General features: G+C 42.5%; 1 protein-coding gene across 1 annotated transcript in view; it reads left to right on the forward strand.

Annotated features, from left to right (window-relative positions):
• The window catches only part of FAM171A1 (family with sequence similarity 171 member A1), a 59,861-nt gene that overhangs the window by 31,721 nt on the left and 15,741 nt on the right, over positions 1–12,399 (forward strand). The window contains exon 5 of the mRNA XM_006031704.3: positions 7,013–7,189. Coding sequence (XP_006031766.1) covers positions 7,013–7,189 — 177 coding nt within the window. The remainder of the gene's footprint in view (positions 1–7,012; positions 7,190–12,399) is intronic.

Raw genomic sequence — 12,399 nt, forward strand, 5'->3', positions numbered from 1 at the left:
CCCCTATTCCCAACACTCCTCACCACTTAGCTTCTGGGGCAGTCAGCAGTGGCAGTGGCCCCAGCCATGGACCTGAGCTGAACAGGAAGAAGCAGTGGCAGTAGCTCTGGGCCTGGCTACGGAGGGGCTGTATTCCAGAGCTAGAGCTGAAGGCAAGCAGGGTAGGAGGCAGGCTGCATGGCCCCCCCCTGCTCTCCCTCCAGAATCAGCAAGCCATGGGTCTCTGGAGCCTCCTGCATCCAAGGTTTCCTCTAAGCTGCGCACGTGCGCGGCCGCACACAATAAAAAATGTTGCCGCGCAGTAACATTTTAATGTCGCGCACCGGGGCTGGCGCGGGACACTTACTGCTCGGCTGCGCGGGGCTGCTCCGCTCCACTTTGCTCCTCACTGGCATTCCCATGGGGAGGGAGAGCAGAGCCCTGGCCCGAGCAGCCCGTGAGGGGCTGGGCCACTGGGCAATCATTGCCCCCGCTCCTTCCTCCTCCATGCCTGCAGCACGGAGCAGGCAGCGGCTCCTCCGCAAGGCAAGGCAGGGGCTGGGACCAAGCCGGGCACCACACGGGCTCCACTGGCTCCAGGGAACTGCTCCGGTCCCCAGCCCCTTCAGGCAAGCTTCGCCCTGATCCCCGCCGGCTTCACCCTAATGTTGGCTTTCATCCCTGTGCCGCAAGCCCCACAGCTCCCGCACCAAAGCCCGGCAGCCCCACGGGTCTTCCACGCTCTGCCTGCTCCGCGCCTTGCTGCAGCCTTTGAAACTGATGCCATGTGCCTCATTGCCTGATGTGTCCAGCGGCGGGACGCGCATGGCGCCACGCCGCTTTCAAAGGCTGCAGTGATTCACGGAGGCGGGGAGCAGGCAAAGTGCAGCCTGCATGTGGGTCCAAGAGACATGACAGGGGGGTACACACACTTCATGCACCAAAGGTACTGGAGACAAAGCTCTTTGGTAACTGAAGACAGAGAACTCAAATGCTCGCCCATATTTAAGGATTAATTAAGTCTTAATCCTGGCCACACAGACATGACTGCAAGGTAGCATGTGGGTATTACAGCTAGTTTCTTCTATTATTTACAACAATGCAAATTAAAAGCAGAATTGGGCCTTTAAAGAAAAACATCTAATAAGATAATAAATAGACTGAGATGAATATTAAAGACCGCATCTGGTACACAGTGTAATATTAAATATTAAAGGGGGAAGCAGGACCAATTCGGGAACAGACCAAAGCAGCGTGCTCACAGACCAAAGTGGCATGCTCACAGATTGCTACATCTTAGAAGGAACATTGCCTGCATCCACTGTGCAGTTTCCCCCACGTTCTTCCTTCTGTAAGCTCCTCTGCCACATAAGCCACCCTGGCCTGGGGCAAGCTCTAGATTCATCTCCAAGCCAAGGACCCCAAAGCCAGAGCTAAGCTTCCACCTGCTCCAGGCAGATACTCAAAACTAAAATGAGGTTTTATTTTTCCCCTATGGGGATTGTTGTGAGCGGGTGGGAGGACCTTGTCTCAGATTACAATAAATATAGTAATCTTTAATGTCTTGCCCATCCCTAGTTCCTTCCCTTCTCAGATATGTTGTAGTCTCAACTATCTTTGCTTTTCCCCTCCTAATTGACTCCAGTTGCTAACACCCCTGTCTCCAGCAACTATCTGTAGTTCCCCTCCTCCAGTTCCATCCAAGGTTCTTTCCAATCTGGCATCTGGTCCTTGGTCTCTGCTGAAACCAATCTTGACAGAGGATCTGATTACCTCCTCTTAGCTGGATCTTGGAACAATTGCTTGATATTCTTTCCCCTTAACCTTTTGGCTGCTTTTAACACAGTTGACCATGGTCATCTTTGGGCAGCAAATGTACACGTGGAGTGACTTCATAAAGGGAGGAGGCGCTGATGCTCAGGAGCAGAGGCAAAGCAGCAGAGCCCTGTGTCTGGGACAGCCACGTGACTCCTAGGACAGCATCAGCTCCCACCATGCTAATTGCAGGAGAAGAGATGGGGGGCTACTTTTGCTCCTCCTCCCTCCACAATGGCAGTGCCTGGGGCTGTTGTCCCACACCACAGTAACGACTGCATAGCCAATGTCTCATGTAGATGCAGCCAGTGTCATCCATCTCTTGCATCTCTCCACTGGCTTCCTCTTTATCACATCAGGCTTCACTTTCCAGGCCCCTTGCAGTCTAGTGGCTCTCTCATTCATTGACAAGTATTGTCCACTTTCCTAAACTACTCAGGATGCCAGCCTGTGTCACTGAATTGTTAAATTTTCATATACACTTCTTCTTTCTTTTAGACATCCTCTCTTATGTCACTTCACACTTGGGCAGCTTCATTTCTGTTTACACATTTCTCTTAGAATTCTTCTTTTCCGTGAATGAATAAAATACTTGACAACAGTGTTCTGCGACCACTGCCTTTCAAGCTGTCTACTAATTGTCTCTTTGAGTGCTTGCCGACATTAAAACCCCCCCCAAAAAAACAGTGCTTTATTTAAACTGTGTGCATTCCCATGCTAAGCCCCATGCATGCCCAAAAGAGGCAGCATGTTACTTCCAGCCGCCTCTGCAGAGTCTGTAGAGCTCATGTGCTTTAGTGGGGCTTTTTTGGCACTTTTATTTAATAGCTGAATGAATCGGCTTTAGCTAAAAGCCCTGCTGAAGTGCCAGTCTTTACAGATGCTGCAGAGCTGGATTGAAGTAACGCGCTGCTGCTTCTGGTAAAGCACTTTTTTTTTTAAAACATTTGCAGGCAGCCATTGTTTCCTTATACTCCTCTGTCTGTCTGCATCTACCTATTGTCTCTTTGGAACAGGGACCTTTTTTTTCCCCCGCTGTGTTTGTCCAGTATGTTTCACAGGGGATCTTGGTCTATGACAAGGACTCTTGGCCTAATGGTAATATAAATAATAATTAATAAGAGAGGATTGTTGTATGAGCATTAATTGCTAGGAGTGACGTAATCTCAAGTCTAAAAAGTGGCTCTCCTGTAGAACAGGACCCATGCAGAACAACTTACCTGGATTCCCTCCTGTACCTCATAGAGGCATCTTAGATACATATTTCCAGTACCCCATTTATGGCATACCCATTTGTACCCTTTGACTCCCCACTCAAAGGGAAACCTCCTATAGCCGAGTGTGAGGGAGCTGTTAGCCATCATGCAAAAGTATCCTAGGTATCTCCAAAGAAATAGGGTTTGGGAGTTTGAAGATATAAGGTTCAAAATTACAGATCAGGTAAAATGTCCTCTACTAATACTAAATGGCCTTTTTTTCTTGTCCTCAAGAAATGTTAGAGTGTACGTTTTCTAAGTGTGGTATTACTTTCTTAGTATTTAAAGCTCCTCACTTGAAATTTTTGTTAAGTATACCTTAGGTTTATCAACTGTTGAGTAAAAGATGAGACTACCAGCTGTTGGGGATTCTTTCATTTTTTTTAATTTTCATATTTAAGAAAAAAAACAAAAAAGTCACTTGAAAATTACTTAATCCCAAGTGACAAGCCAGTAATTTCTGTAGGAAGTATAGATTCTTCCTGAACAGAGTTTGCTGTCGGTTTCAGCTAAGTTCTTATCTTACATAAGAGACCAGTAGTATTTAGGAACATATCCTCCCATTGTTTAACTATATTTACCCTGCTGTCTGGTGTGTATACATTGTAGCTTCATAGCAGTTTTAACTAAAAAAAAAAATATCCTTTTGAATTCAGTAGGTGATTTTCAAGAAATCTTGCCTGTCTATTTGGGACAGTAACATGGGACAATTAACATGTAATGCGCAAATCAGTCTAATATAAACATAAAATTATATAAAACATTTAGGAGCAAGAAAAAAGCCTTTTGAGCCTTGGCTTAATGTTTGTGTTAACACCATGTTGTGGAGTGGTAAGATGGCTTCATAAGATCCAATTCTTTTGAGCAAACAAAACAATACTCTCTGTATTCTAATGAAACAAAATACCCACAAATTGTGGTGTTACTTCAGCTATTGCTATGGACTCTTTTGTAAAGAGTGGATTCAAAGTCATAATGGATTTCCCTTATAGATTTTTCTAGGGCATTTTACAGGTCACCAGGTGTAAAAAATGACAAGAAATAAATGCAAACTGACATTTATTGCAGTTGCTCCAATTTTAATCTTTGTACATGTGTACCCATTTATAGCAGCTGTGTCTTTCATAAGCATTCATTTAATTTGCTTTCACAACTCAGGCAAGAAACTTAATTTTTATATGAAAATGTAGATTTTGTGGATCAGGTGATGGCTAACACGTTCCTTGTTGTTGTAGGCAATAGATTTAAGGAATATGCTTGCCACCTTAGGATGTAAACTTTTCAGCCTGGAACTATTACATGAAGTGTTAACATAAATAGAAAGGAGGCAAAGGAATCTTCACCATAACTCCCTCTTTTCAGTGGGTGATTTATTTTACATGTACAGGTTAGCTATCACATTTACAAAGACACTGGCACCAAAAAGAGCAAAATTCAGAACTAGAAGCTGTTTAATAGATAGCCTACATTTCAGATGTTTATAAAATCCAGCATAAATACTTAGAGGATAACTCTCATCCCTGGGGATGTATATATGCAAAAACAAAGTGATCAGGTACTGACATGCTTTGTTAACAGAACTATATTTCTCTGACAAGCTGACAACTTGCATCAATCTGAAGAGGTATTCCTCAGTACAGTATTGAGTTTTTTACCAACATGGCTAAAACATGTTTTCATTGTAAATTAAGTGCTGTTATGTGGTAAATGTAACTACCATCTAACGAAACTCGGCCTTTCTGCCTGCATACATCAGAGTACACCAAATTCTTGAACAGACTCTACTAGACACGGTTATTTGTTGTATTTGTATTGCATATAGGCAGTGGAAGCAGGGGGAAGCTACCAAGGAGGAGTATACCTACTTGGCCCACACTTGCAGGGGGGCAGTTAGAAAAAACAAAGCAACTACAGAGCTGAGGCTGGAAACACAAATTAAAAACAACAACAAATCTTTTTTTAGGTATGTAGGAAGTAAAAGGAAGGCGCAGGGCAGCATAGGACCACTGCTGAACAAGAAGGGGCAATTAGTGACAGAGATGGGGGACAAGGCTGAGCTATTCAATGAGTTTTTTGCCTCAGTGTTCCTGAACAGGGCTCAAGATAAGTCTCCTAATGGGCTCTTAGATGGACATCAGAGGGACATCAGCCCACCAACTGTCAAGGCTGACTTGGTGCAGAGTCACTTGGATAGACTGGACTGTGTTCAAGTCAGCAGGCCCGGATGAGCTTCATCCAAGGGTACTGAAGGAACTGGCTGGTGTCATAGCAGAACCACTGGCACGGCTGTTTGAGCGCTCGTGGCACTTGGGTCAGGTCCCGGAGGACTGGAAAAGGGTCCAATGTGGTCCTATTTTCAAGAAGGGGAGGAAGGAGGATCCAAGTAATTATAGGCCAGTCAGTCTCACCTCCATCCTTGGAAAGGTCTTTGAAAAGATTATGAAGGATCATATTTGTGGCAGTCCAGCGGGAAAAATAATGGAGCAGGGAAACCAGCACGGATTCATAGCAGGTAGATCATGCCTGACCAATCTGGTTTTGTTTTATGAGAGAGTCACAAAATGCTTAGACACAGGAGTAGAGGTGGATGTCGCTTTCTTGGACTTTAGCAAGGCCTTCGATATGGTATCTCATCCTATTCTCATAAATAAATTAAGAGGCTGTGACATAGATGTTTACATGGTCCAGTGGGTGGCAAATTGGCTTAGCGGTCACACCCAGAGAGTGGTAGTAGACTGATCGGTATTGACCTGGAAGGAGGTGGGTAGTGGGGTCCCACAGAGTTTGGTTCTTGGACCTGTACTCTTCAATGTCTTCATCAGTGACTTGGATGTGGGTGTGAAGTGTACTCTGTCCAAGTTTGTGGATGATACTAAATTGTGGGGTGAAGTGCACGCTCCAGAGGGTAGGGAACAATTGCAGGCAGACCTGGACAGGTTAGAAAAGTGGACAGTACACAATAGGATGCAGTACAACAAGGACAAGTACAGAGTGATGCACCTAGGGTCTAAAAATATCCAGCACACCTACTGGCTGGGAAGTGACCCTCTCAGCAGCACAGAAGCAGAAAGAGATCTCGGAGTCATAGTGGACTTCAAGATGAACATGAGTCGTCAGTGTGATGAAATCATCAGCAACGCTAACTGCACTTTACCATGCATCAGCAGATGCATGACAAATAGATCCAAGGAGGTGATACTTCCCCTCTATGCGGCATCGGTCAGACTGCAGTTGGAGTACTGCATCCGGTTTTGGGTGCCATACTTCAAGAAGGATGTTAATAGACTCGAGAGGGTCTAGAGGAGGGCCACTCGTATGGTTAGGGGCTTACAGGACAAGCCCTATGAGGAGAGACTAAGGGACCTGGACCTCTTCAGCCTCTGCAAGAAAAGGCTGAGAGGTGATCTTGTGGCCACCTATATATTCATTAGGGGGACACAGCAAGGGATCGGAGATGCTCTGTTCACCAGGGTGCCTTTTGGGGTAACAATTTCCTGCCTAGGTAGGGGGTTGGACTTGAAGATCTGTTGAGGTCCCTTCTGACCCTAGCATCTATGAATCTATATGATACTTTAATTATTTACTGTAGCATTTCTGAGGTGCAGAATGGATGATTTCAGAGATTGGTGTACATCTGATGTACAGTCTTATGGTTCTAGGTCACTGTTTTTATGTGGTCCAGATCAGTAGTGATCAAAAGCTATTTCCAATGTGTGTCTGTGCTTGCCTATATGAAATGAATTAGTGGTCTGAAATAGGGAAACTGCATTTCAGAATTCTCCTAGATTGAGAAACTTAGAAAATGGGATGTCTGTTTTCTTGCAATACCTGAAAATGAGTTTAATTTTATTTTCTCTTTATGACCATTTTTTCATCAAATAGTACAGAATATAATGTTTAATAGAAACATGTAACTTGGAACGTTGGGATGATATTTATTCAGTTGTTTTTTCATTTGATAGGAAATAACACCAGGTATGACCTTATCCCTGTTACTGCAGTCAGTGTTCATTTGCTCAACAGTGACGGGACTCCAATCCCAGTGAATGGCCCCATCTATGTAACAGTGCCTCTTCCAGCAAACAGCAACCTGAAGCACAATGCCCATGTTCCAGCATGGAAGTTTGACCAAAAATTTGGTAAGCAATTCTTGGTAACTGTCTTGCATGTGGTTTAATTTCTCAAACTAGTTTTCTTGCTGGTTTTCATGTGTTGTTATTGGGTTCCCCTTAGAGCGTACAAAAATCTGTTTTCTTTCTTTATATGAAAATAGAAAAAATGGTTACTGGTAAAGCTGGATGAGTAGTTTTTAGAAATGTAACTTAGCTGCGTAAAGTCTCTGTTTCTAGTTAAAGCATTTCATGCAAACTTCAGAGTATTTGCAAAAGGAATATTAACAATATTCAGTATTTTTGCATAAACACTCAACTGCACTCCAGCAGTGTCTATTTCAACATCTTCCAGGAATTTTTTTCACCTAAGGACTGGGAAGCAATGCCACTTGCTAGACTAGGAGATCTGAATGTTATTCCTGGCTCTGCCATAGGCCTGCTGGATGACCTTAGATAAGACATTTCAGCTCTTTGTTTCCCCATATATCAAATAGAGATACTGATATCAATTTAGTAAATCACTTTGAACTTCACAGATGACAAGCTCTTCATAAGAGCCAAGTAGTAATATAATAGGGAGAAGAAATAGGTGTAGAAATTACAAAACCAACCATGGGCATATAAAAGTTATCTGAACATTTTGAAACGTTAAGGAGCCTCACAAACCTAAGCCATAAAATGCACTGAATTGTTTCTGCTGCTTTTTGCTGAGGGGGAATTTCACTTCTGTACTGAGCATCAGTACAAGGTATCTGCCTCTTTCGCCCTTATGTTTTCAAGGTATAAACAAGGCTTGCATTGTACATAGAGTGGAGCTGGCCCTCTGCTCAGAGATGAATTTCACCTTGAATAACTTAATTGGCCTGTGAAGAACACATCAGATGAAGACAGGAGAATGGATGAGAAAGCTAGAGATTAGGAAATATTTGAAAAATGGAAAATCAAGAATCATGGATCACTGGAAAGAATTAAATCATATGCCCCTGGCTGGTGAAAGATTTCGATGAAGTTAGGATATCTTGCAGAAGTTCTTAGAAGAATTGGCATGAAACCATTGTGTTTTTTCTATGGTGAGAATTTTGCTTATCTCTTGCTTCTATTTACTAAAGGGTGCGTGTGTCTGTGTGTGTGTGGTTTTTGTTTTGTTTTTCCCCAAATAATAATCCTAACCATAAAATATCTGTATTATTATAGATGGAGTTGTCAAGATGTTATGGGAAAAACTTTAAATAACCTGTGAAATCTAATGCAGAATGATATGTCTGAATGCTTTTACCAACCCATCACCAATTGAATGGAGTGAGATTTAGGGCTTCCTGTCAGGAAAACTAGAATCTTCTGTTGACACACAGGCGATCACATTCACTTGCTCAGGATCTTCCTGAAAATTATTTTGGTTGTGATTTGGGATTGTTTTGTTTTTACTTTTGAAGAATGGGAAGGCTGGCTCATATTCACTTTCCCCACAAGAGGCTGTCCATGCCTGATCATTCCAGTCTAAAATATAACTCTGGCATGGTTCGCTGCTAATTACTTTTAAGCGATGCTGATTTTGATTTAAGGTCTGATTTGTTTATGATGAGTAAAAGTTCATGTCCTAGCAAAGGGACAGCAAAACCTGTTTCTTATTGTGGTATGCTCTTTTCACTTTTGCATGTAAGGACCTGAATGCACAGTGTCCAGTGGCTGCCACTGAATGGGGAAACCAGTGCCACTAGCCAGACTCCCATCATGGGGCTGATTCTATACTGGCTGCCTTTTGCCACAGATAGGATTTTGGCTAGCAGGTCATGGTTGGAGCATCATGATGCTGTTAAAGACAAACAGTTGGCTTCCTAGGGAATCATCCCGATCAGCACAAAGCATCTGGATATGGTGCTCAAGACATTGTCATTATGGCTCCTTCAGCTGGCCAGCATCTGCTCTGTACAGCTAAGGGAGGGGGCAAAGTTAATTCTAAATCCCTTTGCTTCTTTCTAGTTCTGGCATTGATTGGAGGCTCATTTAGCCCCCCTGCACCTGACTGTACAGTAGCTTCAAGCCCACTGTGTGCTGCGCTGACTGCACTAACATCCAAGGAACGGTGACCTTATCTCTGTATGAGTGCAGCACAACAGCAGTCTGTCACTTGCTTTCTCTCTCAGTACTGGAGGATGTAAAGGCAGCTGGCACAGAGCCATTTTGAGCTGGCGCTCTGCCATCCAAGGTTTCCTCCCATGATGGGGGAATCCTCAACTTTCCCAAGTAAGCTGACTTTAAATTCCCTCTGAGCCCCCAGAGCCATGCAAAAAAAAAAATATAACAAGATCCTTCTAGCTTTCTGATGTGGATTTTTTTCTGTGTCTCTACCTTCGGGAGCTCTCCTTTCTCAGCCGTGGTTTATGTTGTGGTTTTCTTTAGTAGATTTTTAGTAGCTAAAGACTTTCACAAATCTATTTAATAATTGGGGTGAATGCCAGTGGTGAAAGTGTGTTACTGTGAAATAATTCAGTGCTGCTTTCAGACATAGTAGCAATATAAATTTTGCTGGGCAATGCTTAGTTTTTGTTGAGAAGTCATGTGGTTTTTATCATTACTATATGCAGTACAATAGTTTTTCAGGTTCAGCTGCATATAACTGCTCAATTTTCTCCCTCCTCCCAAAATATTGGGCATGTTTTTGAAAACAGATGATTATATAAATTTTACAGAGAAAATATGCTAATAAAAAATCCAACAACATTTAGTCTGTGAATAGGGGATTTTTCATAGATTCTATAGATTGAAGAGACAACTATTCATATACCACAGTAGCTTGAATTAATTAATGGTTGAATAGTTAAGTAGGTGCTGCTGCAGTGCTTGGTCCGAAATTTCAGGCAGTATTTATAATTCCAGTCTGCATAGTAGATGCCTAAATACCTTTAAAAATGTCTCTCCTAATCTTTTTGGGTGACATCTTTATCCAATAAACTCAATAAAACTCCCTGATTATAATGGGGTCAGGAGTTCAGGTGTTAGGATGCTAATTCATATATTAACGTGTGTGAATGTCAAAGATAGTAGGATCATGAATACTATAAAAAGCCTATTAAAAATAAAACTGGAATAAGTTTTTTTAAAAATCTTAATTAGCAAATAAAAAATTAGAATTATTTTACCTGTGAACATTGTAATAAATTAAGTGGAAGAGGGGTGAGAGATTTTAAACAGCTTTATTGTAAATTCTAAGCCATCTAGTTTGAGAGAGGCAGCACAGGGGCCCAGTCTGGTGATGTGGAGCCTGATCCGGCCCATGGACTGGCCCCATGTTACTCATATGGCCTTTGGTGCCAAAGGTCGAGCACCGCTGTTGTGTACCATAGCCTCAGTCTGCATAATGTACAGTATACTATAGTTATTACTACTACCATTATTTATATTGCCCAGTGGTACAGCCAAGATTGAAGCACCTTTAGACTAGGACCTGTGCAAGCACAGGGGAAGACATTTCCTACCCTAAATAGCTTACAGTCCAATTGAATCAGAAAAGCCATATCCAACATACTATATACTACTAGAAATTGTCAGGTTTCCTGGGCATGTGGAAATTCACTTGCAAGTTGTGAAGAGAAAACCAAAGCTTCACAGCTTACACTGTTTCTGTAGTTTACAAGCTCTTTGACAGTTTGATTTTGACTTTCTTTTCTATCTTAACTGTCAAGGCTAAATTAGTCCCTTTAAAGACTAAATACACAGAGGAATACAAGTTTTAAGTAACTGCTTTCAAAGAATCTAGTATTTTATGTGTTGCCATAGAAATGGTAGTTACCAAAACCAGCTTTTTATCATGCATGATGCCTACATAACAGGCGCAAATATAATTGCAGAGTAGCAGATGGATCTCAGCTTCTAAAGGAAAAGAAGATCTGCTAATGCTTCATGTGCCTAACTCTGAGGTAGGTTTTGGCTAGCATGATTCCTTCGGAAGAATATAATTTAAAAGCATGGGTCAAAGGCACTTGTGTTTGCTTTATTAATTTTTTTTTTTAATGGAGGCTATGGCTTTCAGTGCTGAGTGGTAGAACTGGGTTTGTTCTTTTTTAAAAGAAACCTCATGTGCCATCTTTATTGCTTCTCTGGGTACGATAGGAATTTTGAGGCACAGCAAATGAGGCATAGGCATGCATACTACGATAATATATAGAGAATGAGAGAGAGAGAACAGAGAAGGAAATTGATGCTAACATGTATGCACATGCACTGCTCAAGTGGCCAACATGTACCTAGCAACACAAAACAATAAAAACAAGGAAATAAAATGAAAACTTAAACCAAATAACATTATACAAAATTACATTGATTTCACCAATGCACAGCCCCACACGCTTCTGTTATTCTGCCCCCATGAGGAGGTTGCCAGACCTGCACCCAGAGACAGGTGGCAGAGGTAGAGGGGAAAGTAGGCATGAGGGTTCAAGATGAGGAGGGCAGTGGAGCTAAGGATGGTGAGGTTGTGCAGTTTAGAATTACTTTTAGTGGGAAAAGGGTAAGCATGCTAGGACAGCTGCCTGAGTGGTGTTTAAGGATCTGGATCAGAAAAGGAGTGAAGCTGCCAGGTAGAGCTAGAAGCTACTAAAGAAGGGTCTTGATATCAAGACAGTCTTCTGTATGTAACTTTTAGCTAGGTCCTCCCTCCACCCACCCTGGACAATGTAGCCACCTTTGTCTGGATCTCTGGATCTCCTTCTACCCCTTCAACTTTGTATCTCCCTTAATAACATTCACTAATAAAGTTAACTCTGTGTGTGACTTCTGGTAACGGATCAAGTTACATAAGTCATGTGTCTATGCTGCCATTTCCAAATCTGTAAAATAGATACAATCACCTCACAGATGTATTGTGAGACTGAGTGAATTAATGGGTGTAAATTGCTTTGAAGCCTTTAGATAGGAGCTGGTAGTTGCATTCTCTTGTTTATTTACTTAAATGTTATTCTAATATTGTTAATCGACTACGTGTCACATGTCAATAACATATGAAGCAAATGTTAAATGCAGTATCTTTCATGTAAACTCAGCATTCAGAAATTACAGTGCTGGAGGCACAACCAAGCCTTTGCATTTGAAATTAGTTATTGACACATGTATAAAAGCATGGGTGACTGGTGCTGCCTTAGTCATGTGCCCCCCCTGCGACCAGTCCTGCCGACTGGGGGGAATCGCCACAGGCAATCCTGAAGATCTGTGGGGGGGAGCCCCCAGGCGATCCCGCGACA

This window comes from Alligator sinensis, unplaced genomic scaffold (assembly GCF_000455745.1).
Source record: "Alligator sinensis unplaced genomic scaffold, ASM45574v1 scaffold114_1, whole genome shotgun sequence".
Taxonomy (NCBI): Eukaryota; Metazoa; Chordata; order Crocodylia; family Alligatoridae; genus Alligator; species Alligator sinensis.